Source organism: Thunnus maccoyii, chromosome 16, assembly GCF_910596095.1.
Source record: "Thunnus maccoyii chromosome 16, fThuMac1.1, whole genome shotgun sequence".
Taxonomy (NCBI): domain Eukaryota; kingdom Metazoa; phylum Chordata; class Actinopteri; order Scombriformes; family Scombridae; genus Thunnus; species Thunnus maccoyii.
Window position 1 is genome coordinate 18,386,738 of NC_056548.1, and position 27,500 is coordinate 18,414,237.

The 27,500-nt window shown below is 39.4% G+C and overlaps 4 protein-coding genes across 11 annotated transcripts in view; 2 read left to right on the top strand and 2 right to left on the bottom strand.

Annotated features, from left to right (window-relative positions):
* Window positions 1-1,440: 1,440 nt before the first annotated feature.
* On the bottom strand, window positions 1,441-7,123 carry LOC121881408 (protein max-like). Of its 2 annotated transcripts, none has more exons than XM_042389175.1 (4): window positions 6,930-7,123; window positions 4,051-4,158; window positions 2,940-3,063; window positions 1,441-2,812 (listed from the first exon to the last, which is right to left on the bottom strand). In XM_042389175.1, the coding sequence occupies exons 1-4, from the start codon at window positions 6,963-6,965 to the stop codon at window positions 2,628-2,630; spliced, it is 453 nt and encodes a 150-aa protein (XP_042245109.1). In that variant the 5' UTR covers window positions 6,966-7,123; the 3' UTR covers window positions 1,441-2,627. The 2 variants fall into 2 exon arrangements, with proteins under 2 accessions (XP_042245109.1, XP_042245108.1); XM_042389174.1 differs by having other exon boundaries at window positions 2,940-3,078; window positions 6,930-7,122.
* Window positions 7,124-9,024: 1,901 nt separating this feature from the next.
* On the top strand, window positions 9,025-13,949 carry LOC121881188 (sodium/bile acid cotransporter-like). The gene is made up of 6 exons (XM_042388851.1): window positions 9,025-9,279; window positions 10,720-11,141; window positions 11,328-11,532; window positions 12,036-12,214; window positions 13,021-13,220; window positions 13,380-13,949. The coding sequence occupies exons 2-6, from the start codon at window positions 10,765-10,767 to the stop codon at window positions 13,445-13,447; spliced, it is 1,029 nt and encodes a 342-aa protein (XP_042244785.1). The 5' UTR covers window positions 9,025-9,279; window positions 10,720-10,764; the 3' UTR covers window positions 13,448-13,949.
* Window positions 13,950-14,464: 515 nt separating this feature from the next.
* On the bottom strand, window positions 14,465-22,977 carry LOC121880844 (sushi domain-containing protein 4-like). 4 transcript variants are annotated; one of them, XR_006091650.1, is made up of 12 exons: window positions 22,892-22,977; window positions 21,729-21,870; window positions 19,952-20,143; window positions 19,228-19,422; window positions 18,106-18,297; window positions 17,676-17,867; window positions 17,216-17,407; window positions 16,700-16,894; window positions 16,441-16,573; window positions 15,900-16,300; window positions 15,731-15,815; window positions 14,465-15,115 (listed from the first exon to the last, which is right to left on the bottom strand). XR_006091650.1 is itself a non-coding variant. In XM_042388403.1 (11 exons), exons 1-11 carry the CDS (start codon window positions 22,934-22,936, stop codon window positions 15,790-15,792), a joined length of 1,905 nt encoding a protein of 634 aa, XP_042244337.1. In that variant the 5' UTR covers window positions 22,937-22,977; the 3' UTR covers window positions 14,465-15,789. The 4 variants fall into 4 exon arrangements, 3 of the variants coding, with proteins under 3 accessions (XP_042244337.1, XP_042244338.1, XP_042244339.1); XM_042388403.1 differs by having other exon boundaries at window positions 14,465-15,815; XM_042388404.1 differs by lacking the exon at window positions 22,892-22,977 and adding an exon at window positions 22,446-22,532 and having other exon boundaries at window positions 14,465-15,815.
* Window positions 22,850-27,500, top strand: part of fsip1 (fibrous sheath interacting protein 1) — a 30,390-nt gene continuing 25,739 nt past the window's right edge. For 3 of the 4 annotated variants that reach the window (XM_042388406.1, XM_042388408.1, XM_042388409.1), the window contains exons 1-7: window positions 22,850-23,013; window positions 23,118-23,175; window positions 23,289-23,458; window positions 23,558-23,639; window positions 23,721-23,810; window positions 24,746-24,885; window positions 25,110-25,229. In XM_042388406.1, the coding sequence (XP_042244340.1) occupies window positions 22,852-23,013; window positions 23,118-23,175; window positions 23,289-23,458; window positions 23,558-23,639; window positions 23,721-23,810; window positions 24,746-24,885; window positions 25,110-25,229 (822 nt within the window). In that variant the 5' untranslated portion in view covers window positions 22,850-22,851. The remainder of the gene's footprint in view (window positions 23,014-23,117; window positions 23,176-23,288; window positions 23,459-23,557; window positions 23,640-23,720; window positions 23,811-24,745; window positions 24,886-25,109; window positions 25,230-27,500) is intronic. The other variant, XM_042388407.1, reaches the window with a different exon arrangement.

A 27,500-nucleotide genomic window follows, 5' to 3' on the forward strand; every position in this document is an offset into this window, starting at 1 on the left:
TATACGAAAACTCCTAGGGTCATGGAAGGCAGCATGCAACCTGCATCTTTGAGGAGGCTGGCTCCTGGTGAGTGAAATGCACTGGGATTGCCACAGACACATCACACTGTGTTAAACTCATATTCAATATTTAAACAAACCATATAGACAAGTCTGTAGCCAGGATATTAGAAGTACTGCTGTCATGAGACAATATCCTACAGAGTAAACTCCCAATGCCCTGAAATATTACTGAGGACATGAGCTCTGTGTCTTCAACAATGGTGGAAAGTAACTCGAGTACTGTACATTAGTACGATTTTGAGGTACTTGTACTTTACTTGTGTATTTCTGTTTGATGCTACTTTATACTTCCACTCCACTACATTTCAGAGGGAAATATTGTACTTTCTACTCCACTACATTTATTTGACAGCTTTAACACAATGGATAATATAACAAGCTTTTTAAATACAACACATAGTTAAAGATGAAACCAGTAGTTTCCAACCTTTTTAGCTTTTGACCCCTTACAAAAAGCAGTGTGTAGTCGGGGTCACATTTCAGATGTCTATGAGCTGTTCACAGCTCCACCAAATAGTGTTTTTCCCTCTAAACTTCTCACATGGTTTCATTTCATAAATGTTCAAAGGATGCAATATTTCACCAAAAATCAAAGACCAGAGAAAAAAAAATTCAAAAATTGTTTCCAAAAATTGAGAACAGATTTGTGTATCAGAACTTTGTTTTTTCTTCTTTTCTCTCCCATTAATCATCTCACGGCCCCTTAGATTTATCTGGTGACCCTTTGGAGGGGCCCGATCCCTAGGTTGGGAACCACTGGACTAAACTAGCTAATTGTATATAGAGTAGTTCAAACTAGCTCCACCTCCAGCAGCTGCAACAGTCACATGCTGCTTACATACTGATGCTTCAGTATTAATAATCTAATGATGTCATATATAATAATATATCAGTCAGAGGGACCAAACCACTACTTTTACTATATCAAGCTGCTAATATTTATGTACTTTTGTTCAAGTAGGATTTTTCATGACTTTGACTTGTAATGGAGTATTTTTACAATACTGTATTGGTACTTTTACTTAAGTAAAGGATCTGAATACTTCTTTCACCTCTGGTCCTCAATGGCCCTGAATTCAGACACCTCTCAGTCCTGTTTTATTTCACCACAACTGGAACATAGTAAACTAGAAACATTTAACCAGTTAATATCCTCCGATTGTTCAGTAAATTATCCCGCCAACTACATTTGCATTTCTTAAACTTGATTTAACACAGATCATTAACTGCTGCTGGAAATGAGCTATTAACTCACATGTTTCCCTCCAAACCAACACACACAAAGTACAGTTGAATATTTAGGAAAAATACCAAGACAGGAAAACTACTGAACAAAAGCTATCACAAGATCATATTAAAAACATGTGGAGTCACAAATACATCCCAAAAGGATAAAATAGTTTTATTTATAGTCTCATAATAAAGGTATGCCTCAACTTGCAAGACAACCGTTGGCAGTATGTACAACATACCTGTAATTTCCAAGGAATGGAACAAACAAATATTGATTACGTACACACTAATTTACCTCTGCAAAAAGGAAAAAAAAAAAAAAGAAAAAAGAAAGATAAAACATCCCCAGCACAGGCAAATATTTCAGGGGAAGGCTTTTCTTTGCAGAACTGACACCATTTAAGAGTATACAGCGTTATATACTACACACTGAAATGGACTTCCATTAACAAAAATAAAGGTCACTGTCCTTTAACTGCATTGTGTAACATTCAGTATCCATTTGGGGATTTTTTTTTTTATACCCACATTTTATTTATGATAATAATAAAAATAGAGGAAAATAAATAGTTGAACCTGTGAAAAATCCACTAAAATGACAGGTCAACTTGTTCATCCTCCTGTGTTCTCTGGAAAAATCTCAAGACAAACATAAGGGAGATCGGACATAAGAATATATATAAGGGTAAGAAATCAATTTCGGTGCATCACTATAAATAGAGGGACTCATTTGATTACACAAACATTTCAAAGACCAAAACTTCAGCCACCTACACTGAATAAGGTTGGTTGCATCTTGCATAACGGACATTTTCTCAAAAGCGACTTCACATTCTTATCTGGAAAAGTTTGAATATTAAAAAGGTAAACCATCCCCAATTATCATTTCTCAAAAGGTCTTAAAGTCTCACAACTCTTCCAACAGATTGCAGAGGTTGTCCAAAACAAGCAAGTGAGAAAAAAAAAAAAAAAAAAAGAATCTGGATATTTTCTGTAGCTTTACTAAAGCTTCATACCTTGTCATCCCCATATTTGATTATGAATGGTTATTATGAGGTTTGAAAAGCATTGAGTCCTTCAAAACTGCAGAGCTGCCTTACTTTAAGGGTCTTAAAAGTTGTTGCTGGGCCATAAGAGGAGTGACAGGGTGCTTGCCAGGAGGAAAAAAGAAGGTAGAAGCGTTTCATACATAATAGCACCTCTCTAACACAGTCTCCACCTGGTCTCCTGGACTGGCGTAAGAAGGCAGGACTGAGTGCAGAAAGATAAGAGTTGGGGGCTGGTGGGCAAAAAGAGTCTGTTTGGAGAGGCGGGGGGGGGGGGACCACAGTCTAGCTGGGCTCCACGCGCAGCTTCTTTCTGTTAGGCGGCTCGTCTGGCTCTGATTCAGAGCTGGAGTCGGAGCCGCCGTCGAAGGCGGACACCGCGCTCCCTTTACGGTTTGTGTACAAGCTGCTGTCAGAAGAGTAGTTTGTCTGGAGCTGAGTGTTCCCCTTGGCCTTCTCCAGTGCACGAACTGCAGCGAAGACACAAAAATACAGAAATAAAAACCTATTACATCAAATATGGTATATTGTAACTGAAAGACTACATCTCCCTTTGTCGCATCAACAACAAAAAAAAAGTTACAGATCTTTACTTACCTTGCTGCTCCAGCAGTGCATTCTGCTTCTTTAAGTCATCGATGTCTTGCTGGTGGGTGTGGTTTTTTCGCCTCATGTACTGGATGTACTCGGTGGCTTTGTCTAGAATCTGTGCTCGGGAGGCCTGTTTAACAGAATTCTGTCAGCAAAAATTTCAGAGAGCCATGAGGCAATGCTGCAGTGTTAATTTGTACAGTTAAAACATATTATATTCTCTTACCTAACTAACACAGTTACAGTATTATACATTTATGCTGAAATTAGTTTGTAGTCTTGATTATAAAATGAGGGTTAAAAAAAACAGCAGTCATCCAGAAATTAGCAAGGCACATGCGCCAACATTGACATATTGCAGGATAGTTCCAGGCACACAAGAAAAAACTAATTCCTTTCATCAAATGACACCAGAGTTTCTCTTTTCCCTACTTGACTCTTATAAGAGAGCAGAACACCATAGAATAGCATTGGCTTTGTTTGGAACAAACTGGAATAATCTCTGATAAGTGGGTGAATATTATGGAGTTAGAAATTCAGTTGATGAAATAAAGCTGTGCAAGATGAAAGGACCTGCTTTTTCACCTGCTGATCATCTGTACCAGAGAAGGTACTGATGTTCTCTTTGCTGATAATTTGCAGGGTCAACATACAGTTTGTTTGTTATATTCTCAGACATCAAAAAGGTACACCGCCCTGCCTGCATGTATGCAAGTCATTAGAAACTAAAAAACAAACTGCAGTAAGGACAATAGAGGCCAGAGGCTCATACTGACTGTTTGGTATTTGTTTGTTTTCATGCCTCTCAGACATGCAGGTTAGACTTATTAAGACCTGGTGTCCCATTCAGGGTTTCTGCCTTATGCTAATAGTTAGCTGGAATGAAGCTGGATGGAATGATTAAATCCTATGTTATTGTCTGAGTTATTTGTAGTTATTTGTGTGTGTGCGCGCATGCAATACGTTGATGTGGCACATAGATTTACATTTAATACTAACACTTTATGTGACAGGCAGCTGAAATTGTAAGAGTCTTAGTCTTAAGTGTTGAGTCTTAACTTCAACTTGATTTTATTTCCTTTGCTGGCAGTTTTAGAAAGAATATTTTTCCTCTCACCTTCTCTCCTTGTAATGCAGGCACAGAATCTCGTAAACCGTGGAAGCTGTCCTTAATATGGTCCCTGCGTTTGCGCTCCAGCGCGTTGTGATGTGCTCGCTTGTCTGCCTGCAAAGGGACAAGCAAAGTATTTATTAAAAACACAGGTTATTTATACCAAAAGGCACCAGTGAAAACCAAGGAAGTCACAAGAAACTTTGTTACTTAATGTCCATGTGATTCTTTTAACAAGAAGATATGGAGCAATTTAAAACTGCAATATGTAAAATATTGCAGCTTTAAATGCAACTTGTGTGTATGTGTTAAATGAACTTGCCTGACATCACACAGCAGGAGCCAGTGTGTTAGTATGTTTACAAGGATGTGATCTCTGTTTACTGAACTGAAGACATGCTGTTTGCTTTCAGTTACTAAAATGAGACCAGCATACACTGGCAGTCTGAACACTTTGTCCAATCATTGTCCTTCACATGAACTCTGTATCAACTCCAACGTCTACCTTGTAAATGGACTGAAAAAGAAGCACTAGATGCAGAAAAATGAAATCTTATGCTCATTAGCTTCCAAAAAAAGAGAGGGCTTTGTACCTATTTGGTACAAGAGTATAGCTCACTACAGGGACTGAGTGACACCGATGTGGCTACAAACAAAGATGGCACCATGACTGTAACATAACATGCAGTGTATCAGTGGAGTTACTGCCTGCATTTACAGTCCCCTTCCTTGCAAAGGCCAGTCAGCTCAGCCTCAGGCTGGATGCTGTTTCAAGGCAGCCTGCTTGTTAGGATAGTGTGGCAGAGTTGGGACAGGATGCAGACGAAGTTAAAGATCACAGGACATCACTAACACCCTTTCTACCTAAATAAATTTTACAAATTATTAAACATCAAACACAACTAATGAGAACTCTGTGTTCTGTCATTTAACGTTTTGTCTGTACTGTGATTAAAAGGTGGTAGCCAAATTTCTGTAAACGACTGATTACAGACAGATTATTTGTGTTGTGTAGGTAAATAATTGTCAAACACACTTGACTTCGGAACTTACCTATTATAGTTATCATACACCAATTTGCCAGATAAAATGTTAGATTTATAAATATGAGATTTTTATGAACAGTTACAGAGAAGACCAAAGACAATTCTAAACATGATACTACACCTGCAGCAAGATTTCTTTAGTGTTGTGAAGTTATCAGATAGACAAATATCCCCAGAATGTGAAACTGACCTATGTAAGGGCCTTAAATTTGTCCCCAACACTCACAAAGACACCTCTGAAACCGATAGATTTTGAAAAGTTTTTCCGATGTCCGAGATTAAGAGTTTGTCAGTTGCAATAAGGTTTGTAATGAAAGCTCAATAAATGCACCTGACACACACACTGAACCTACTGTTATTAACATAAATACAAATGTTCACTTGGACAATTACTTCACACATATTTTACAGATACAGAAACATTATGGACCGATGAGTATTATGCATTTCATTAACAAGATGACTACAAACAACTACATCAATTAAATTAAAAAATAAATTCAGACAGTAAAGAGTGTTGGAAGAAGAACCACTAAAATCCAAACATGTTTTATGTTTTAAAGTCTGCAGTATCCTGTAACAGCAGATGTAGGCTTGACAGGCCTCACAGTATATGTATACTGTGGCTTTATGTAGATCCAAAGCTGGAGATCCCAGCTTAATCAAATGGGGGGGGAGGGGAATCTGTGGCACAGAGAAATATGTGACCAGATCCAGGATCTGACATGATTTCAGATGCATACACAGACAGCACGTGTATGGACTGTTAAATTCAGCAGGTTTGGTCATAATGGGGGTTTTAAATGAGCTTGAACAGCATGTTTAATGTTGCATTTTGCAGGTATGTTTCAAATGTGGTGTAAACACCTGCAGCACCACTGGAGACTAGCTGTATAGGAACACATTAAAAAAAAGGTGCAGAGGGCTTGCAGGGAAATGAGAAACGAACATGGCAGGTCCCCAATGGACAAAACATGAAACATTAACACAGCCGTCTCTAATGTCCTATTTGCATTACAGGCAACTGCACAAGCTAATGTGGAGGAAGGCTTGAGAACACACAGTCCTTCATGCCTCTTTAGTCGTTTGCTATGTGGTTGAAAGGACATTATATATCGATTCATATCAAGATTCTTCAAACTGAAGATTAAACATTAACGGAAGGAAGAGGACACCTGCTAGCTATTACTAAATATAGCTAGGATGACGTGATGGGATTACTTTTATCTGTAAAAAAAATATATAGGTGAGCTGCAGCATAGTATAAGTATGCTAAACATAACCAAGAAAACCTAGTGGTATCCTCATTTAACACTTGATCTTAACTCTTGTTCCAGCACCTCTCAGATGAGCTGACCTTGCTTTCAGAAACAGCTTAACTGCTGTTCACGCCTATCGCATCATGTTTTCTTCAATGTCTGCAACTTCAGCTTCAACTCAGCGTTTCATTAAAAAGCGTGTCTAATTGAGACAACTGACTGTGATGAACTACAACTGACCCGGAACGCAGTTTAAGAAACAAGTTGTTGTCCTGCGCTGAACTGCCCCAAAGGAACAATCAATGTCGAACAGGTTTAAAAGCAGCCAGACGACGCTAACTCCTCCTCAGACTGTGTGCTCGACTTTTACTGTCAAGCCAGCCAGTCACACTCCAAAAAAACACCTTTTCCCAACATCTCTCTCTCCCTCTTTCTCTCTGTTTGTCTTAAAACGAAGTGTTAGCCAAGAAACAAGCTAGCTAGCTAGCTCAATCAGGTAGCGTAGGTTGTCAAGAACGATAAAGTTGTTGTTTAGCTAACAAACTGGCTAGCTACTTCTAGAGGAAACTAAACCACATACATCGCTGTCGACTTCGATGTCATCGTTTTCGCTCATTCTTCGGTAAAAAAAAAAGGTTTCAGAAAAGAAAACAAGCAGCTGTCAAAACAAAGTGCAGCGACAACTGGAGGCAAATAATAAAACCTAGCACGGCGCTCTGCTACGGCAGAGACATGACGACCAACGGTTTCTCTACACGTGATTCGCCTACACATGGACGGGAAAACATACACGACGCAGGCGCAACAAAACAAGGCTCTATGGGTAATGTAGTAATTCGCCTACACACTGCCATGTTTTCTCTGTCGCTGTATCTGGAATTTCAACTACATTCCCAACAAGCCCAATGGTTTGGACGCACCCACAAAAACATAACGTTGTCTTCTGCCTGTTGCAAACACAGCAACCACAGGACCTATAGTGTTGTTATTCTATTTAATCCCAGTATTTGTTTGTACAGATACACAAATATACGTATTAAACTAAGACACATGTAATTAAATTAACACGAATAAACCAGTGAGTGATGCATGATGCCCAGTGATTTAATGGGACTTATTCTCTATTAATAGGCCTTTGAGGCAAATATGATTCTGTGGTGATAAAACAGCTTTGTGCTAAAGTCTGCTGCTTCAGTGGTCATTGTCAGCAGGGTATTGTGCTACAATAACTAGGCTCTTCTCCCAGCATATGATTATGAGGCCAGATGGTGGCCTAGCTCACTTCGGCTGCCCTCCCCCACTCACCATCCATGGCTGCACACTTGCCTCCATAGGACCTTTAAATAGCTTCTGCAGAAAGCTGTCACCGCTCAGAACCTACTGCAGCACTACAAAGATGTGCTTAATGTCAGGAATTATCAGGAGTTTTGTCTAATTTGCATAAAACTTAGCTAAACATGGTTTAACATTCTTAAAATCAACATGATTATCACCTACTGCATAATGTTTATGTGTGGACTATCATAAATATGTGTCATCTTTTTTGTAAATAGAGGTTGCAAACCACTGAACCTTTGGCATGTCAGGCCACATTTCACTGTCATCACTGTCTCATCTCTCTTATAAAAACAAACAAACAAACAAAAAATGTTTACTCACCCAATAAAAGGATTTTCATGGAAAAAAACAGTACATGAGTCAACATTCATTTGGAGACAGTCTGTGAGGACAACTTTTGAAGTGTCTGCCAAAGTCAGTGTACCTCCTGGATTCCAGATGCTCATGCCTTTACTAACAATAACACAAAAAACCAAAACTTTCTTATGAAGCCAGAAATATTACGTAACTTGTAATATAAAAGTCAGGGAGGGCACTTTGTTGTCTTCTGCAGAATTGATTCATCCAGGGAGGAAACATTTTAACATGTTCATTAAATGGTACATTGGATTACATGATGTGCTTTTTAAGTGCTTGGATTGTTATCAGTGCCTCAGAAAACCCACATCTATTTTTTGTTAGTACATTCATATGGCAGCAGATTTGCAAATGATCTTCATCCCTATTTTTTTCACAATTCTCTTACTTTCAGTTTTAACTCAGTACACAGGAGTTAAATTATTGAACAACTTCTAATCTACAATATAATTTGCAATATCACTGCCCAAGTTTAACTTCAACAATCTAAACCAAACTATCAGGGGAAGTTTGCTGTCTCAAAGACTTGTCTCTATGTAGAAGAAGCAGGTTAAAACAAGTTGAACTGTTGTTCCCCAGAGAGGTTCCACTGAATGTCAGCATGTGAGGTGCATAGAGATTTTAAAATGTGGCCCCTTTTTTTTGACCTAATCTCGACAATGCTAATAGAGATCAGGCAACAATCAATTTGAGCGATCAGTTCATCTAACATACAGTATCTAGTATCAAAGTATGTCTTTGTTTACAGAAACACCCCATGTTCACAATAAGAAGAACCTGTTTGAAAAGACTGTTAAGTCTTACAGGCACTGAGCCCTCTGCCTGGTTGCATAATAATAATTGAAGGTCTATTTACACATGCAAGTGAGGCAGAGTGAGTAGTGGCCTCTTTCAGGGTACAATGGCAATAACATTCTGTTCACATTATCAAGTCCACTGATGCCAAACGTTCCCACGCTGCAGACTTCTTCTAACTGGCATAAAGCTGAGCTGTATTTCCTGAAATTCTGTGACACACACAGAAGATGAAAGCAGTTCCACAGAATATAGCTTTGATAGTTTGCCTGTGAGGTCTATGTTCATCTATGCTGTTGTCATGGATCCATGTGACGGAGAGGGGAGGGCGAGGGGCCAAACTCATAGAAAAGGAGTTCAGCAAAAGAATGTGGGGAGAGATTGAAACAAGTGTGTGAGCAACCAAAGTCTGAAGCTGCAGAAGTCGGCCTGAAATGAAGGTAAGAAAGTGCCTTTATTACCTAGCCCATTATTACAATGTTATTATAATTTTGAAGACAGAGACTGGCATTATTGTATCATTTTTTTTATTATTATCAACAATTACCAGAAAGAGACAAAAGAAGAAAAAAAACAAAACTAAAAAGAATAAAAGTTTTGTGTTTGGTGCACAGATGGTTTTGTGTCATCCATCTGTTGCTGTTGAATTTCAACGCCTTGCCAAAACTATTAAAAACACATAAAGGAACAATATTGTTGCACTGTGTGATACATTTCCTTTGTGAGAATGAACAACATATTATTTTCCTCAGTTCTACAAAATGGTAAACCAGTGGAGATCATACAAATTCAGTTGTGGGGTTGGGTCAAACTAAATCATGTGTGTTGTAATAAAGGAATATGTCACACAGTGCAACAGTGCATCTATTTTATACTTTCATTCATATTTGGATCAAAGTAGCATGCAGGCATGTGGTATGCTGTATCAGACTGTACGTATCTACACAGACAATTCTTGTTAACAGGAGTAATCAATTATTGGGTTTAGTCTCGTCAGGAGATGTGTTGATTGTAATAAATATGATAAAAGAATGCCATGGTTATCATTTAATTGTAGTCATATCACTTAGGAGTAAAACATTTTTCAAAAGAGACCAGTTTATCCATTTTACATGTATGACGAACAAGGTACTGATGATGGCTTCACCTAATTGTTTTTCTTAATCTGTAAAATGTTTGTAAATGTTTCACCCCCCCCTCTGAATCTATATTAACAAGTAATATTCATTAAACATTTACTATTGATACACAATAAAATAGGAAAGTCAGTTACTAGGGTCAAATGCATTTAGGTTTTTACTTTCTACCTGAAATGTAGAAGTACTGGTAACAGTGGCTAGTGCCACTTAAATATATGTAATTATTGCTATTGCTCATTACTTTACACATTTATGGATTGTTACAATATTGAATTTTTTACATTATATTCATAATTTTAGAACAAAATATAGTTAAGAAAGTGGCTATAACAGCAAAACTATAAACAAATACACCAAGCGAAATATGTGAGTGGATGTACAACAATCTTGTATTACAGGCGGAACAACAATTATTCAGAATCCTACAGAAAACTCAGTTTTAAGGCTGAAATAATTATTATTTTAATTAGATGACTCTACACCGCTGTGTCTGTCAACACTGATCAACACAAAGGAAGTTTTGCAGTGCCAGGAGAGAGTATCATGTGAGAATATGATGTGTCTGAAGTTCAAATAGGAGATCTGCAGAGCACTATGTGATACTCAAACTACCAAACCCTTTTCTGAAAGCAAACAAAAACACAAGTGGAAATGAAATATGTACAAAAAATAAAACTAATGAAGAATCCAAAACTGTAATTCCTTTGACATTAATGCTTTTAATTTGCTTTTGTGTGACAGGTGAAAGCCACAGCACACTAAACACACTGTATTGGGACGAGTGCCATGATGAATGTAACAGAGGTCTACAAGGGAATAGATAACATCTACAATGGCAATGGAAGCACGTTTTTCCTGAAAGTATCTGCCCCCCTAAACATAGCCATTAATATCAGCTCCATCATCATCCTCTCCATCACCATGATATCACTTGGATGCAAGATGGAGATTTCGAAAATTAGGACCCATTTCCTTAAGCCGAAAGGAGTAGCCATTGCAATACTGGCCCAGTTCGGCATCATGCCACTGACTGCTTTCGGTCTGGCCAAATGCCTGCAGATGGATCCCATCAAGACTGTGACTGTGCTCATTTGTGGCTGCTGCCCAGGAGGAAGCTTATCGAACATTTTTTCCTTGGCCATAAAGGGTGACATGAACCTCAGGTAAACCTGTCGATATACAGAAACATTCTATGGAAATTAGGGTCTTGTTTTGTTTTGAGTTCAGAAACGTATAAATTTTACAAAACTGCAAACATGGAAGTCAAGGTCAATATACTCTGACATGCACCTTTACATTTCTAACACATCTGTCTAATAATGTTTCTTCTCTCCCTGATACCCTCACAGCATTGTAATGACCACTTGCTCCAGCATTGCAGCTCTGGGTCTGATGCCTTTGCTGCTCTTTATCTTCTGCCAAGGCTTCCCCGGTATGGAGAACGCTGTACCATACTTCGGCATCATCACTCTTCTCGTATACACCCTGGTGCCTTGCTCCATTGGCATTGCCATTAATCACTACAAACCAAACTACACACCGTTCATCTTAAAAGTAAGACAGCCTCACACAAACACAGCCATCACACAAATCTGGTTTAGATTTTGACTTGTCTCAGGGAAAGTATAAGTTTTACTAATAACATGACAGCGTGAGAGTGAGCCAGCATGCGCAATACCGGGACCCTGAACCTGAATCATTAATTTTATTATTAACACGTGTACTTCTCCTTCTGTGACATGTTAAAATGTCTCACGTGAAAAAGGCCTATTGGACACAGAGTTGTTTTTCCCAACATTATTCATCACATGGCATGGGTGCAATTTGTGGTCCAAATAAACAGAAAGGTATGTGCAACAGGAAGCCTAAGTCCTTAAATGCTAACTAAAAGCATACCCTGCTTCCAGATGATGTTGGAAAGGGAAGAAGAGAGAACTCACTGATTTTCCCTTCACGCTTGCCTCACTAAACATTACCTCAGCTTTGATATTAAGGATAAAGTAACATTCAGGGGAGGACAAACTGGCTCTTGTTTTATGTTTTCACCTCCTTGACAGGCTGGTCTCAGCATCCTGATCATCTTCAGCATCATTATTGCCATCTTGTCTGCTGTTGCCATCAAAGACGTACTATGGATGATCATCATGCCTGATGTTCTGGCTGTGGCGGCGCTGATGCCACTGATAGGTTTTATGCTGGGATATATCATATCCATCTTATGCAGACTCGGTCCACAGTAAGTGAATACACCCTACATACACCTGTGAGGTTGTAAACAAGTCAGTATCAATTCAATACTACATACTAATTATGTAAAGCACATACAGTACACACAAAGAGAAAGCAAAAATGAGTTTCACCACTATTCATAATTATTTACCTGTTTAGCAGCTGTGAATAACTTCCCCAGTTCCTTTTTGCTTTTGCTTTTGCTTTTGCACTGGTTCCCAAACTATTTGGCACATGATTACTTAAAATGAAGCAATAAGAGAATTGGGATGCATCAGTGACTCCTCATTAAAGGTAATGGTCTTAGTGTGGACATGATTTGTGAACAGTTCAACTAACAGCTGATTTTTCTTTCATGGGTCTGTTTAATTTGAGCAATAATTTTACGCATCAGATTTTTTTTCTTTTTCCTTTAATACTCTCATCACCCCTCAGGTTCATCCTGGGACTGTCAGGGGTGTCTTGACTCTCTGGTTGGGAATCAGTGGTGTTCCTCAACAGCACACTCAAAAATTTTTTTAGTATGCGTACTGACTTTTTGCAGTTATTAATTAATACATTTTGTACCTTCATCGCACACTACATACTGAAAACCTGCCTTGAATGAATATGGAATAGTTTATTTCCCACAAGGGATACTGTATTTCTACTAAGATTTTTAATGACCTCTCTAAATGGTAAACAATTATATGCATGTAAATGAGATGTCCTGTCATACAGCAGTGATGGAAGGTGCTAAAAGAAAAACTTCAGATAAACCATATTTCTTCAAATTGTATTAAAATGAAATTGAAACCAATGCTCTCTTTTCAGATGCAGCAGGACCATCTCCATGGAAACAGGGTGTCAAAATGTCCAGCTGTGTGTTGCCATCTTAAAGGTGGCCTTTACTCCACAGGTCATTGGACCCATGTTTCTCTTCCCTCTGATATACATAACATTCCAGTGTGCTGAGGCTCTTCTTCTGGTCCTGTGCTTCAGATGTTACCAAACATTCAAACCGCCAGCTGAGGGTAAATGTCACAGCTGCTTGTGTGTGTGTGTTTCTGTAGAGTGAGGCTGGGAGGAGGGGTGGAGCACATGCACTCTGCCCTTTTGTAGCCATTGGTCTTTTGAATGAATGCACTGAATGAAACAAGGCAGACATCTAATATCTCCCTTCTCTTACACAGAAACAAGAAAAGACGTTGGCAGTGCTGACGTTAAACAAGAAGAAGAAGCTTGGAGGCAGAAAACATAACAACATGACAGCGTCACAGACCACAACGTGCTGGAGAGGGAAACGAATGATGATGATGCATCCACTCAACACACTCAGTGTCTCAATATTATTTGCATATTCATCACTCAGACCTATGATGCTGATATGAAGATCACTGAAGCAACAATTACCACATAAATTACTGTTTTACTTATTCAAGCCTATAGAATGTAAACTGTGGGTAGTGCATGATGAACTAGGAATATATGATAACAAATAATGACATTTTATATTCATATTTTTGTATTTAAATTATCTTAAAGACCCCTCCACAAAAAATGTTTTCTTCTTGTTCATTCTCTTGAATATTGGAGCTTCACTGTGTAGTTTGACACTAAAAGGCTCTTTTCACATTCCTCGGCTAATGGGGGGGAAAGTTTCTCTGTGCTCAATGAAAATCTCACTTAAAGATGTGTATCTACAAGCATGATTTGTGACATCACAAAATTGAAGCCCCCAGTGCACATACACTGAGAATGGACTTCTCAGGGAGACATCTTGTGTCAAGCAGTTTTGAAATGAACAATATTTGCATATTCATAGACTTTGGATTTTTCAATGAGGGAGAAGGAGAAGGTGTAATTTTAAGGATTTGAATGAGGTAATTAAACCTTTTTTGTGGAAAAACCATTAGACATAAATTATTTTCAAAGCAGAATATTTTATATACATCTTAAAATATCTCTGGATGGGATCTTTAAGTAAAACTGAAAATTGCAATTTATGTCTCAGGGGCAAATTTAAAACATTTTCATGAGTATGAATAAAGGATTTTCTTAAATCACAATTACTGATGTGTCATTTGCTCTTTTTAGACTGAAGAACTGTGCTGTATATTAATAAATACTTTCATTAAAAATATGTCAAACCTTGAAGAAAGGTCAGTATCAGATGGTGTCAATATTCTTTACCTACTGTCTGCAAAGATGTCAGGTAGTTAGACTAAGATGTAGAGAATCAGTTTAATGGAAAAACAAAGATAAAAGCAATTTGCACACCTCAAATAATATTTAATCAAAATGCTCATATGGTATGTACAGAGTAAACTTAACTTAAAACTTTACATATATTAAAATTCCATCTTCACAAAAACAAAAAAACAAAATCCGTCCCACAGTCCAAAAGTAAATTCAATGGACAGTCAAACAAAGTGAACACTGACATTACACCAAGCTATACATTTACTCATTTTTTTGTGTCGAATCTTCCCAACAACTTTTACAGTGTCACATATAATGTGCCTGCAGTAGACTTTAAACAGAAGCGGAAAAGTGAAAAGACCTACTTTATAAAGTTTCCAAGAGCTGTGGAAGCATCAAAAGAAGCCATGGCTGATCAACAGCGTTCTGGACCACAAATAAAATAAATAGTTTCCCATTTAAAACAGGAATTTCTGAACAGCCTGAATAAATTAAGATAATATTTTCTGGTGTACAGGTGATGTGTCTGACAAAGCCACACATATTATCACTAAGCAGTGGAGGCATTTAACTGACATTCATTTTTAAAATTCCTTATTTTAAATAGTATAGATACCTGTGCATAGAAGTGGAAAGCTAAGGCCATCAGGGGGCAGGAATATGAGTGTGCAGAAAATACATTTGGAGATGCAGCTCTTTGAAGGGAAGAAATTTCTTGAATGCAGGCCTGAAACAATAGAGTCACTTCAAATGTTTGCCCTCAATCAAATGAAAAACGCAGCAGAGTGAACAAGCGGCCTTATTCTGTACAGTTACATGTGGAACAGGAGTTGTGATTAATAACAACTTAAATTATGATTTGACTCATAATGACAAAATTCTTAAAAGATGATATTGTAAGAACAATCTAGCTTACTTGGCCTTCATGCATCTTTGCTGATGTGTGATGTGATATGTGCTTAAAGAAAAGAAACAGTAAACAAGACACTGATGATATTATTAGCCCCCAAAATAAGTTTGCAGCTTTGCCTGTTTGACTGAAATACATCAGTCATTTTTTTCAACAACCTTTATGACACATTCCTTCAGAAGTGTCTGTTCCTTTCTCTTTTTGTTCGGTGTTTTCAAACTGAGCTTCAGACATTAGACATACATACAGAGTGTAGGAATTCCTATAAAAAAAAATGTAAGCATGTATGTACATGTGAATTCCCTCTCTGTTCTCCTTTGGGATGGTCAGAGGAATTACTCAGAGTGACCCACAGCTTCACTCGGTGCCTCTTTAGTTGGGCCTGTGTGTGTTGACAGCTGTGTTGACGAACTCTCAAGAGGCATCCCTCACCAGCACAGGTCAGCAGCAGCGCTGGTTGTCTCGGGTAAGTTCAAAGGCTGCAGCATGTTTCAGGCTTCCTTCAGTAACGGCATATCTGTAGAAAACAAAAGTGAGCAATTAGAACAATTTTGGGACATTAAACAAGTCATGTATGAAATGTGTATGAAGAAGGCTTTACCATCAGAGTAGTCCATCTCTGAGTCCATCAGAGTCAGGCTGTGTTGGTCGCTGCCTGCAGACGGCCTTCTTTGTGAGGATGGAAGAGCTGCAGCACCTGCATGCTCCAGAGCCCAGGTAGAGGATGAGGGTGTGGGTGATGAGGAGGATGAAGACTGTGATACAGGGTGGACCACAGCCATCTCCGAATGTTGCTGTTTGAGGGAAGAAGGCCGAGAGGGGCCAGCCTCTGGCGCTGTGGCGTGCTGACCCTCAGACAGCACTATCTGGACACGAGACTCAGAGCCGAGAGATGAGGCCTGGACACCACTACCACTCACAGCCTCCTCATACGAGGGCAGAGTCACCTGGACCCCTTCCACCATGATTGACACAGGCTGGCCGGACACCCCCTGATCACGTCTGAGTGTGGAGGACCAGAGGATTGTTAGAAATTTAAAGACTAGTTTCCTCAATGTACGTTCCCTATAGTATACTCTGCTTTCAATTACACACAGATGCTGTTAGTAAAAAAGGAAACATGATTATGAGTGCGGACTCACCGATGGAAGGACTTGAGTTTTGGCTGCAGAAGTACAAACAGCACCACCAGAAGCAGGATGAGGGCCACAGAACTAGCCGTGGATGACACTATGGACAAGGCGGGCATCCCCAGTGGTAAAGTGGGATCGCTGTCTGTGAGACAGATAAACAGTCAACATGGTTATCTACACAGAACTCTATAAATCTATTCATCTACGTTTATTTTTGTAGTTTCTTCAAATGATTTAATGATTCAAATATCAGCTCAGATACATTTACCTTGCTCCATGAGGCAGCTGATCTGCATTAGGCTGTCCCACTCTCCATACTGACAGGTAAGGTATTTATAGTCTCCCTTCAGAATATAGCCTTCATCACAGAAATATTCAATCACAGTGCCATGAGAAAGTCTTCGGCAGGGGGAGGGGTGGCATGTGTAGCCCCCGTTCTCTGGCTGATATGGAGGCTGGCATACTGTTCATGGAGAGAAAGGAAAACATAAATACATCGACTGCAGTGCTGTGTCCATAATGTGTCACTATGTTCTCCATGGCATATGCCATCAACATGTCTCTTACACAGTATCTCACTTTCTCTTTGTGCGTCTGTCGGAAAAACTTGTACCATCTGGGTAATACATTGGTCATACTATGTCTGTTTTCGTTATCACAGTTGCTGGCTGTCGATTTGAGACACAAAATGTGTCTTTGACCTCCTATGGAGTCCATTTGTACGATCAGAGACTGAAGGCTGAGTCAGTAATGCAAACAGCTCGTTGAGGAGGTTTTTCTTTACCGTCACTGCGTATGCAGCGAGGAGGTTCAGAGGACCAGTGTCCCAGTGTGGTGCAGGTGAGGATGCGGGGTCCATCTGGCAGGTAACCAGGGTCACAGCGGTACTCCAGTACTGTGCCCACAGGGAAAGAGTTGTTTTTGGTCCCCGTCAGATTACTTGAGACATGCTGCTCCATGAAGGGTCTCGTACAACCTTATAAAAGGGTCATTCAAAAAGCAACATTCAGAAATACAGTAAATAGCTGTAATTATGGTCTGTAACAATAAATATAAGATTTCTTTATATAGCACTTACATTTTACACTGCTCCACAGTGTAAAAAGGCATAACATTTAACACAGGTAAAATAGAGTTAAAATATCAAATAATTAAAATAACTTTTTGGGGAATTATTTTGTCCACTGGTGGATGTTTACAACCAGTTAACCTTGCGACAGATCTGAGTTTGATGACTGACCAACCTTGTATCACACAACTGATCTGCATGGGGCCGTCCCACTGTCCATCCTGACAGGTCAGGTAATTATAGTCTCCCTTGAGAACGAAGCCCTTGTCACAGAAGAACTCAATCACAGTGCCATGGGAAAACATCCGACAGGGGGATGGATGGCAGGTGTAGCCCCCATTCTCTGGTTCAGAGAGGGGTAGACATGCTGATGGAGGAAAAAAAAACATATAAAGTACCTGCCCCACTTTAAAAGTGCTTTGTGCTGTTTTCTGTTAATAAGACACCAGCATTGGCTAAAAATTACATAGAATTAAAGTGCCAGATAATTAAAATATGACTGAAAGAAAAGATGTTTTTACTTCTGAGAGAAGGAATTTAAATTAGGCTAGTGACCTTCATTACTTTACAGATTAGGAAAGTCAGAGGTGGACAGAATATCTTACCACCACTACGTATGCAGCGAGGAGGTTCAGAGGACCAGCGTCCCAGCGTGGTGCAGGTGAGGATGCTGGGTCCGTCTGGCAGGTAACCAGGGTCACAGCTGTACTGCAATACTGTACCCACAGGGAACAAGCCCCTGTTGGTTTCTGTGAGGTTTACCCAGCTGTTCTGGACCATGTATGGCCTCACGCATCCTGAGAAGAGAAGACCAAAGAAGAAGAAATTCTAAGAAACTGCTTTTCACTTGATTTAAGGCAACAAATATGTTATGCCTGGTTTGAGAGAAAAAAGTGCTTGTAGTGTTCATTTTCTGTTAAAGGTCTACTATGCAGAATTTGTCGGTTGGTGTTTGTAAACACACAGCATTCAAAGTTGACCCCTCATCCTGAGTGAGCGAGGGAGAGTGAGCGAGAGAGAGAGAGAATCAATTGAGCTAGAGAGTGAATGATGAGAGGCAAAAACAAAGCAGTGAATCAGATCAATAAAATGTTATTTTCTGATTGTTTCACGGTGGTTACGTTTTAAAGCCCAGATAAACACACCCACACCTCCTAACAACCCTGCGGGACGGTGCCGCATTGCCAGATTTTGATTGAATGCAGAGCTTCATCCTGCTTGCTGTGGCCTCTCTGCTCTCTTTGTGTGCAGCTCAGCCCTGCCCTAAGTCAAGCAGACACACAGCTCTTTCTACATCCACGACACAGAAACAGAGAGCAGAGCGGAGCAGAGGAGAGAGATGGAGACAGCGATGTAACCTGTTCACTATGCTATGAGTCCCAACCTCAGAGCCTGCATGTTGTTACTGGCTGGGGGCTACACACCCACTGGCCAAAGGTTGATGCCCAGAACCGTCCTGAACACAGCAAAATAATAAGAAAATAAGAAAATACAGGCAGAGGGCAGAGTCTCTGCAGTTAATACACCGCACACACTTCTAGTGCGTCATAAATGATGATTGAGAGTGATTACTTCTGTATGAGTCTATACATTGTTTTTTAGGAAAATCCTGCATAGTTTACCTTTAAGGCTGACGGAGAGTTATTCATTCAACACAAGGGTATTTTTGGATTATATTTATCTACCTTTATTTTAGTAATTAATTTAAGTTATCTAATAACCTTTACCTTGCTCCATGAGGCAGCTGATCTGCATTAGGCTGTCCCACTCCCCATACTGACAGGTAAGGTATTTATAGTCTCCCTTCAGAATATAGCCTTCATCACAAAAATATTCAACCACAGTGCCATGAGAAAGTCTTCGGCAGGGTGAAGGGTGGCAGGTGTAGCCCCCATTGTCTGGCTGATATGGAGGCTGGCATACTGTTCATGGAAAGAAAGGAAAAACAATAAATACATCAACTTCACTGCTGTGTCACTAATGTGTCACTATATTCTCTTTGTGTATCTGTCGTAAAAATGTGATTGGTTCCCATCCATTAAGTATGCTTCCATTTGGGTGGCACATTGGTCATACTACGACTGTTTTCATTATCACAGCTGCTGGATGTTGATTTGAGAAAAAAAAATGTATTTTACCTCCTGTGAAGTCACTTTGTGTCATCAAATCAAATATGTTCCTGATTGCATTTACAGGAACAGTTGAGCTTGTTTATGCTCAATCCAGATCAATATTATAAAGTAAACAAACTGTAGGTATTAAAAACATCAGTTGGAATAAAAATAAAAGTTACAATTTGAAAGTGAAATTGATGTAAATGTTGACAAAAAAAAAATCAAAACTATAATATCCCTACTGTAAATACTATCTATTCATTCAGGTTACACTTTTGATGTCAAGAGGGTCTGTGTGGCTACAGGATGAGCTAGAAATGAGGAGGTTTGTCTTTACCGTCACTGCGTATGCAGCGAGGAGGTTCAGAGGACCAGTGTCCAAGTGCGGTGCAGGTGAGGATGCTGGGTCCGTCTGTCAGGTAACCAGGGTCACAGTGGTACTCCAGTACTGTGCCCACGGGGAAATAGCTCATGTTGGTCTCTGACAGATTAGCTGAGCCATGCTGCACCATGAAGGGTCTTAAACAACCTTAAAAAAAGGGACAGCATAGACAGTTGTAATTACAGTCTTTAAGAATAAATAAGATAAGAAATAATAAAATTTGATATAGCACTTAAGCTGTAATCTTGATTGACTTCTTTGCAAATTGCTAAATTTAATTCAGGCTGACCACATGCCCTGTATTTTTTCAGGTTTAATAGAATAAAAAGATAAACATATTACACAGGAAAAAAGAACTTCATGATTTGAATTATACTGGCATGCCCGTTACTAATCTGCATTCCAAATCAGCCATTTAGTAAAAAAAAAATACTCCCCATGGTAAATCTTGTTTCCGTTATGATGCATATAAATTAAACAGCTCAAACAACCATTTCTTACAGCCTTCATGCTAGGGTGGCCTTACACATGCAATATCATGTGTAAGGGGGACATTTTGGTGTGAGAGTGATGACAGAGGAAAGGTCAGTGGGTCACCACAATCAGTAGGGTTAATCTTTTCAACACTGTGAATTATGAACAACATATGTAGAGCAAAGTGCTGATGGGTGGACAGACCAACTGATGGCCAATATCCACTCTGCTTAATCAGATCAATATCTGCACTAATACCAATCCAGCAGATCGCATGTGTGCATCCCTAGTCTTTCCTGTAGTACTGGAACTGTAAACAAGCAGTATTTTGTGAAAATACTGGTTCAACTGTAATACAAATCTAAACCACTATCTATTTAACCTAATGGGTCGCAAAACCAACATTTGTTCCAATTACATTTAAGTGTCAGAGGGGTGAATTATTTTGTCCACAGTATGTTTTATCCAGAATAACATGGTTTATCTTTTTTCCCCCTTTTAGACCGTGCATGAATAATAGCCTCACTGATTCAAAATAACAACGTACAAAAGTTCAAGATATTCCACAACTCTTCAGACAGCCTATTCAAACATAAATCTTAAAACAGCTGACCTCTTGTTTTAAATGTCTTCTGTATAATTCATTAGGGGTCATAGGCTTACTAATGATATATCTGCTGGGATAATCTAATGTATTATGAAATCAGTGTTTATAGGCGGTGTGGTGGCGATTTCTCAGAAATAAAAATCAAACTTAGGGTCAAAGGGCCACTGACCAGCATGCAAAGTTTCTGCATTTCTTATGGTTTATCTCTTGAAAAACAAGCAAGCAAAACAAAATAACAAATAAATCATTGTTCCTGCTGCCTCCCCTGCACTGGTAAAAAAAAAACCATAGGCCCACCTCCCTATATAACCTCAGTTGCCTAATTTATTATTAGTAAAACAACAACCAAACTAAACAAACTAATAAATAGCTCCTACAGGCGGTTAATTAAGTTACTCTGTCAAGTAGAACTGGCTCAGTTTAACCAGAAACAATGTAAACATTGTACTTCATATAATCAAGCAAACACACTCACTGTCAGCATTCCCTGACAATCATCTGTTTGGTCTACAATACCAGTCAAAACTGTATGTCATAACAAAGCTCATTTGATAATATTTCCTCAGCCAAGATAAACAAGGTTAATCCAATACAGTCACAACTCAAGCTTTGATATGGTATGACTGTGTGCAGAAAAATGCTGCCTCTTACCTGACCCTTGCCCAGTGGACAGTACTGTTAGTACCAGCAGCAAGAAGAAGAACCGTTTCGTGGCTGAGGTGTGGGCCCAACAGGCTTTTGATATTGACTCTATCATTCCATTGCACATCTTCCCCTGCAGAGTCAACTCAACCTGTAAGGATCATACAATCATTTCATTACAGAGATATGAATATTTGGTGATGAAAAAGCAATCCCTAACAGCCTTGACCACACGCTGACACCTGCCTGGTGCAGGTACTCTGCAGAGCTTGGACAGCTGCCAGAGAAAATGGGTGTGATTCTGGGACAGTGGTACGATGACAGGACTGAGAACACAACTAGGAGACGACGCAGTTAGGAAGCTAGCGTTAATTAGAAACTCCTCCCTACAGTTCTCACATACAGAATATAAGTTTTCTCTGGTTCTGAACGGTTCCGTCTCAGCGGCTACACATCTATTCCCATCGACTCCCTATTCGCTAAAATTGCTAGGTTTGATAACAAAAGATACACATAGAGATAGACCGGGTCTATTATGCTGACGATAACTGTGCTACCATCTACATGGCAGAACATGACAGAATATCCAACACAGTACAGCATAGCTGGTTTTCATTGTTAGGTTAGCTAACTTACGTAGCTTTTGACATAAACAATATTAGCCTTTTTTAGCTTGCTAACGCTAGCTTGACATTAAAAAAGCGCTTGCTGGTTAACGTTACTTACCACAGAAACACGGCCTCAAATCCTCCACCCTCGCTTTCTCACACTGTAGACATTTACCAACAATATCTCAGCTACACCGAAGACATTTAACGTTACTGTGGACACCACAAAAATATGATTTGACGAGCTGAGCGGTGCTAACTGCTACAGCTAACCGCTAACTGCATTGATTGAAGCATCAGCTGGGCTGCCTCGATTTCGTACCGTATCCATAGTAACAAATGCATATTTCCATAGTTACAACATCCGGGAGTCTTTGCGTCCATAGTTACCAAACATGGACGGAAAACGCTAGAAAGTTTGTGTTGACAAGTGTTCTTTACTTAGCTAATAGCTATTTAAGAACTGCAGGAGCTTTATTGTTGTTTTTCCTTGTTGAAATACAACTGAAGGATATCACACCACCATGGAGATTATCAGAGGTAGTTTAGAGGATATTTCCAGACCTGCATCGAGTGAGCAAACTGGTAGCCGTGTGTCGAGCGTGTCATTGCCTCATAGTGACAGACTTTGTCCTACAACTCCATTTTCCCTTGTGGTTTTGACCAACGATGCTGCTGATTTTCAGGTAATTAAGTAAAGAAGATACACTGTCAATACAGAACTCCTGGTGATTAACTTAAAAACTATTGAACTGAATTTCCAATAACCTTACAAAACAATTCCCTGTAGGGCCAAAGCAGCTCTGAAGAAACTATAATCAACTCCTCAACCTTTTGTCCTGACAAAGGTTAGTGTTCTGTATAATGTCCAGTGAAGTTCTCAGTTTTAAAAATGTATCATTATTCAGGATGGTCCAGTATTGATAAAGCTGCACTGTGTGAATATGTGTGCCTCTTTTAGGTCAGTGTGATGTTGAAATAACTGACGAAGAGAAGGAAGATGCTAAACTACAGAGGGCCATTGAGGAAATGAGAAGACTTGATGAAATACTGTCTGCAAAGATCTGCAGAGAAAAAGAAGTCAGGCGTCAAAGGAAAGAACTTAAAGCAAAACTCTGGCAAGAGCTACTGGTAGACACAGAATTGTGTTCACTCTGTTTACATTACCCGTTTACTACACCAGTACTTTTGACTAGCGTGATGATGCTATGCTGTTGAATTTTTCTACAGCAGAATAAGCCCGAAGGTCGCTCTGAATGTCCTCATGAAGCTGTGAACACAAGATTGTTTTTGGCTCTGGAAGCACCCACTGGTAAGTATGGGGAACAGTATACAGGTGTAGCACATGATGCAGTCACTGTGAGACATGTAAAATATGTTTTCTACTTTAAAGGGCTTGAAGAGGAGGACGACTTTGTGCCAGTGTTTAAAACTCAGGTTTCTGACTGTGAGCAGGACAGAGACAGGCAACATGGGGGGCTAAGTAAGTTTGTAAAAATTAGAGCTGCATCGATTAGTTGATTGACAGAAAATTAATCTGCAACTATGTTGGTAGTTGATTAATCGTTTCAGTCATTTCTGAAGCAGAAGTACCAATCATTTTCTGGTTCCAGCTTCTCTCCCAGCTTCGATTTCCTGTTTTTCTTTGTCATATATGACAGTAAATGGAATATCTGAAAGTTTTGAACTGTTTGTCAGATAAAACAAGCAAATGACAACAGCTAACTAAAATAATTGTTAGTTGCAGCCCTAATGAAAACAAAACATAAAATGCACCATGCATGTTTTAATCATGGCTGTTTAAATCTATGCTTTTGGTCGTATTGCCTGAATTGTGCACTTGATGGCGCCATGAGCCTAGGAAACTCACATCAGTAGTTTTTCCACTCCTTTATGGACTGGTGCTGACTAGAGTGCACTAAGTCATTAAAGCTGTTTTCCAAATGTGAATGCATACCTACTGTACTACTTATATAAACAATTTCCTGATCAAAATCTTGTCTTTATATGATATGATCCACAAAGGAAAAGCATCTTAATTTATTTGCTACAAAACAGCAGACTTGGAGCTTTGAGGAATTCAGTGTGTTGCTCAGTTCAGAAACACTATCGTGGGAACTTAAACCTTTAAAATGCATAGTGAGTGGGAATGGTCTTTGCAGCCTCTATGCCACCCTGCAGGTCTAGCATTAGAATAGTCTCATTCTTTACAATTCAGCCCCTGTTTCAGGATTATTTTGGCTGCTAACTCTTTGATTATGTCAATCAAAAGATAAAAATATGAACTTATAGTTAGAAAAATGATACTAACAGAAATGTTAATGATTTTATCAGAGTTAGCAAATCATCATTATTAGAGCTTTGGCTTACTTTTTCAATATTTACCTTCTGGAAACTAAAGTCTGGTATGCCTGACAGGTGAAAAGAGGCCAGACAGCACGATAGAATCATTTGAAGCAGGCCGTGAGGAGACAGGGGAAGAGCAATTTGAAGGCAGCCGCTATGGAGCTTCCGAAGGCAAGAAAAAACAGAGGGACTTTGTCAAGAGAAACATTGAGGTATGTCAAAGTTCACGTTAGGCCAAATGAACTTATGGGGTATATCGCATGACTTGGGGCGAAACTCTTGGCTGTTTGTTTTTTCTGCAAGGAAAAGATTTGTCTCGATAGTTCAAGAGACAGACACATTTTAAGCCTACAAAGGCACTTCTGAAAAAGAATGGAAATGTGATGTGAATAATGATTTTCAATATCTTTTTTCCAAATGTTGTGTAATGAAATAGCTGGTAAGTGGTGAGGGTGGCCAAGTGCTTTTGACCCAGGCGGAGAAAGAGCGTCTGGCCGAGCTCCTCCAAGAAATAGACGAAGAGGAAGAGGACAGTGCCAGAGGCGCAGACAGTGAGGTAGGCTGACATGAAGCCTTAACAGGCAACACATGCTGTCGGTTGAGTCTCTCTTTTTCAAGTTCCTTAATACTTCCCCCTCGTGTCTAGAGGTCTTTTGGGGAGCAGCATCGCAGCAGATGATCCAATTCACTGTCTGCTATCAACATCAACATATCTTACGTGGTATATTTAATATTTTATAGAAGGCTAATATTGTTTCCAGTGTTCGGTCATTGCATTTGAATACAATCTTGTGCATTTATAAATTGTCTCTCTCATGCTTTTAGTCATTGGAATCTGTTTCATTATCTAACACAGCTGGCCTTTTGAATGACATTATTAAAAATGAAGAGGCCCAATAGCTCAGCCACACGTTGGCCTACAGAGCATAGCACATGGAGTAACACTGGTCAGATATTCATGTTTTGATGACTGCTTGGCAGTTGAGATAGCCTCTGGGCAGAAGATCCTGACTGCTCAAAGCAGTTCAGATTATGAACCAGATGCAGTTCACATGGAATGCCACATGTTATGGATTCATTTTATAATCAAATTTTCATAACAATTCCTTCTGTGTTCTGTGAAATTCAGAAGCCAGAATCTTTCATATGGCCCTTTTTTATAAGCTACTCAAAGTGAGAGTGTGCTGATAGAGCTTAAAGCCAAGAGAATGAGGCCTCTTGTTTTCCTTTTAATCATCTGAGACCCTGTGCCACCTGGAGCAGTAGACAATCTCACTGTGAGCCCACCTACACCATGCTAACTTCAAATGTTTTTTATTTTTACTTTTAATTTGCCTCAATAGCCCTTTTGGCAGCTGTGAGGCCAGTTTGAAGTCAGATGGGATGAAGCGTGTTGGGAAGTGAGAGGGAACATACCTACCTTTCACATACGGTTCCATTTAGCTTGACCCCGACAGCTCTGCATCCGTGAGACGGCTCGCCAGGGTTTTTTTTTTTTAAAGTCTTGCTGCTCTATTTATGATGTTTGCCTTGACTTTTAGAACAACACTGCAGTAATTGTGGTGGCAGATACCAAAGTGAGGGGAGTGCAGATGCTCTGGGTTTTTTTTTATTGGCTGGAAGAAGACTTCCTGTTATTGCGAGGCATGCTATTATGAATGACCATAACGGAGCAAGCACATTATTTATGTCACCAGGAATTTGTCAGCGATAGGTCTTGAGTTCTGAGGACTTTACCCAGTTCTTGGCAGATTCCCCTGGGCCACATAAGTTTGCCTCATGCACATTTTTGATGTCACTGACTCTCGTCTTAACAAGCTCACAATTTTTATGTATTTCTAGTAACGTGAGGCAATAAATCAGTAGCAGTCAGTAATCGTAGCACATTTTGGTGCTGCAGTAGGGGATGTCGTATATTTTACTGACATTCATCTCTTATCTTTGGCCTCGGGTCGATAATATGTGAAGGGAAAAAGCAGTATTTTTTCACTTCACTATGGAGATTAGAGAACAACTGCTTGATGATGATACTTTCGCAAAAGAGGTGATTATAATCATCATCGGGATGATGTTGCAGCTGTACAAACAGTTTTCATGCTTGAAAGGAATAGTTCAGCACGAGTATAATGCGTTTAGTTGCTTTCGTGCCGAGAGTTAGATGATGCTCAGGAGGAAACAGCTAGCTTGGCTCTGACCCAAGGTAACAAAAAACGCCTACCACCAGCTCTGATGCTTACAAATTACCATGTTATATCTAATTTATTTAATAGGGACAAAAAATCAAGTGTAAAAATGACAATGAATGTTTTACAGGCAGAACTGGGCCTGCTGTTCCTCATGTTTCCGGTTTTTATGCTTAATTAAGCTAGCTGGCTGTTGGCTGTAGATTCACATTTACCAGACAGACATGAGAGCGATCTTCTCATCTATCTCCTCAACTTTGTCGAATTATTCCTTTAAAGCCGGAACCAGTGACTGTGAAGACACACAGCCAGTGTTTTCAACCTACTTAGCTGTCTGCGTTTTCTTCTCAAAGTTTAATATCAACTCAGCTAACATAACTTTACCATCAGTGGGTCGAATCTTGAGTAGTCTAGAGTAAAGGATAAAAGTACAACTTATTGCTATGGCTGTGTTTTACATCTCTGATGTCTTGTGTCCCATTGAAAGTGATGGTATGATTCTATCATTCTTTCTTTTACATTTTTATATTGTGTCTCTTGAAATGGTTTAAAGAAATGCATGTGAACACAAACAACAAACCAACATCTGTCTTAGGTCTAGAATTGAAGTTTGCTGCCAAATCTAAGTGAAGCTCTGCAATGGT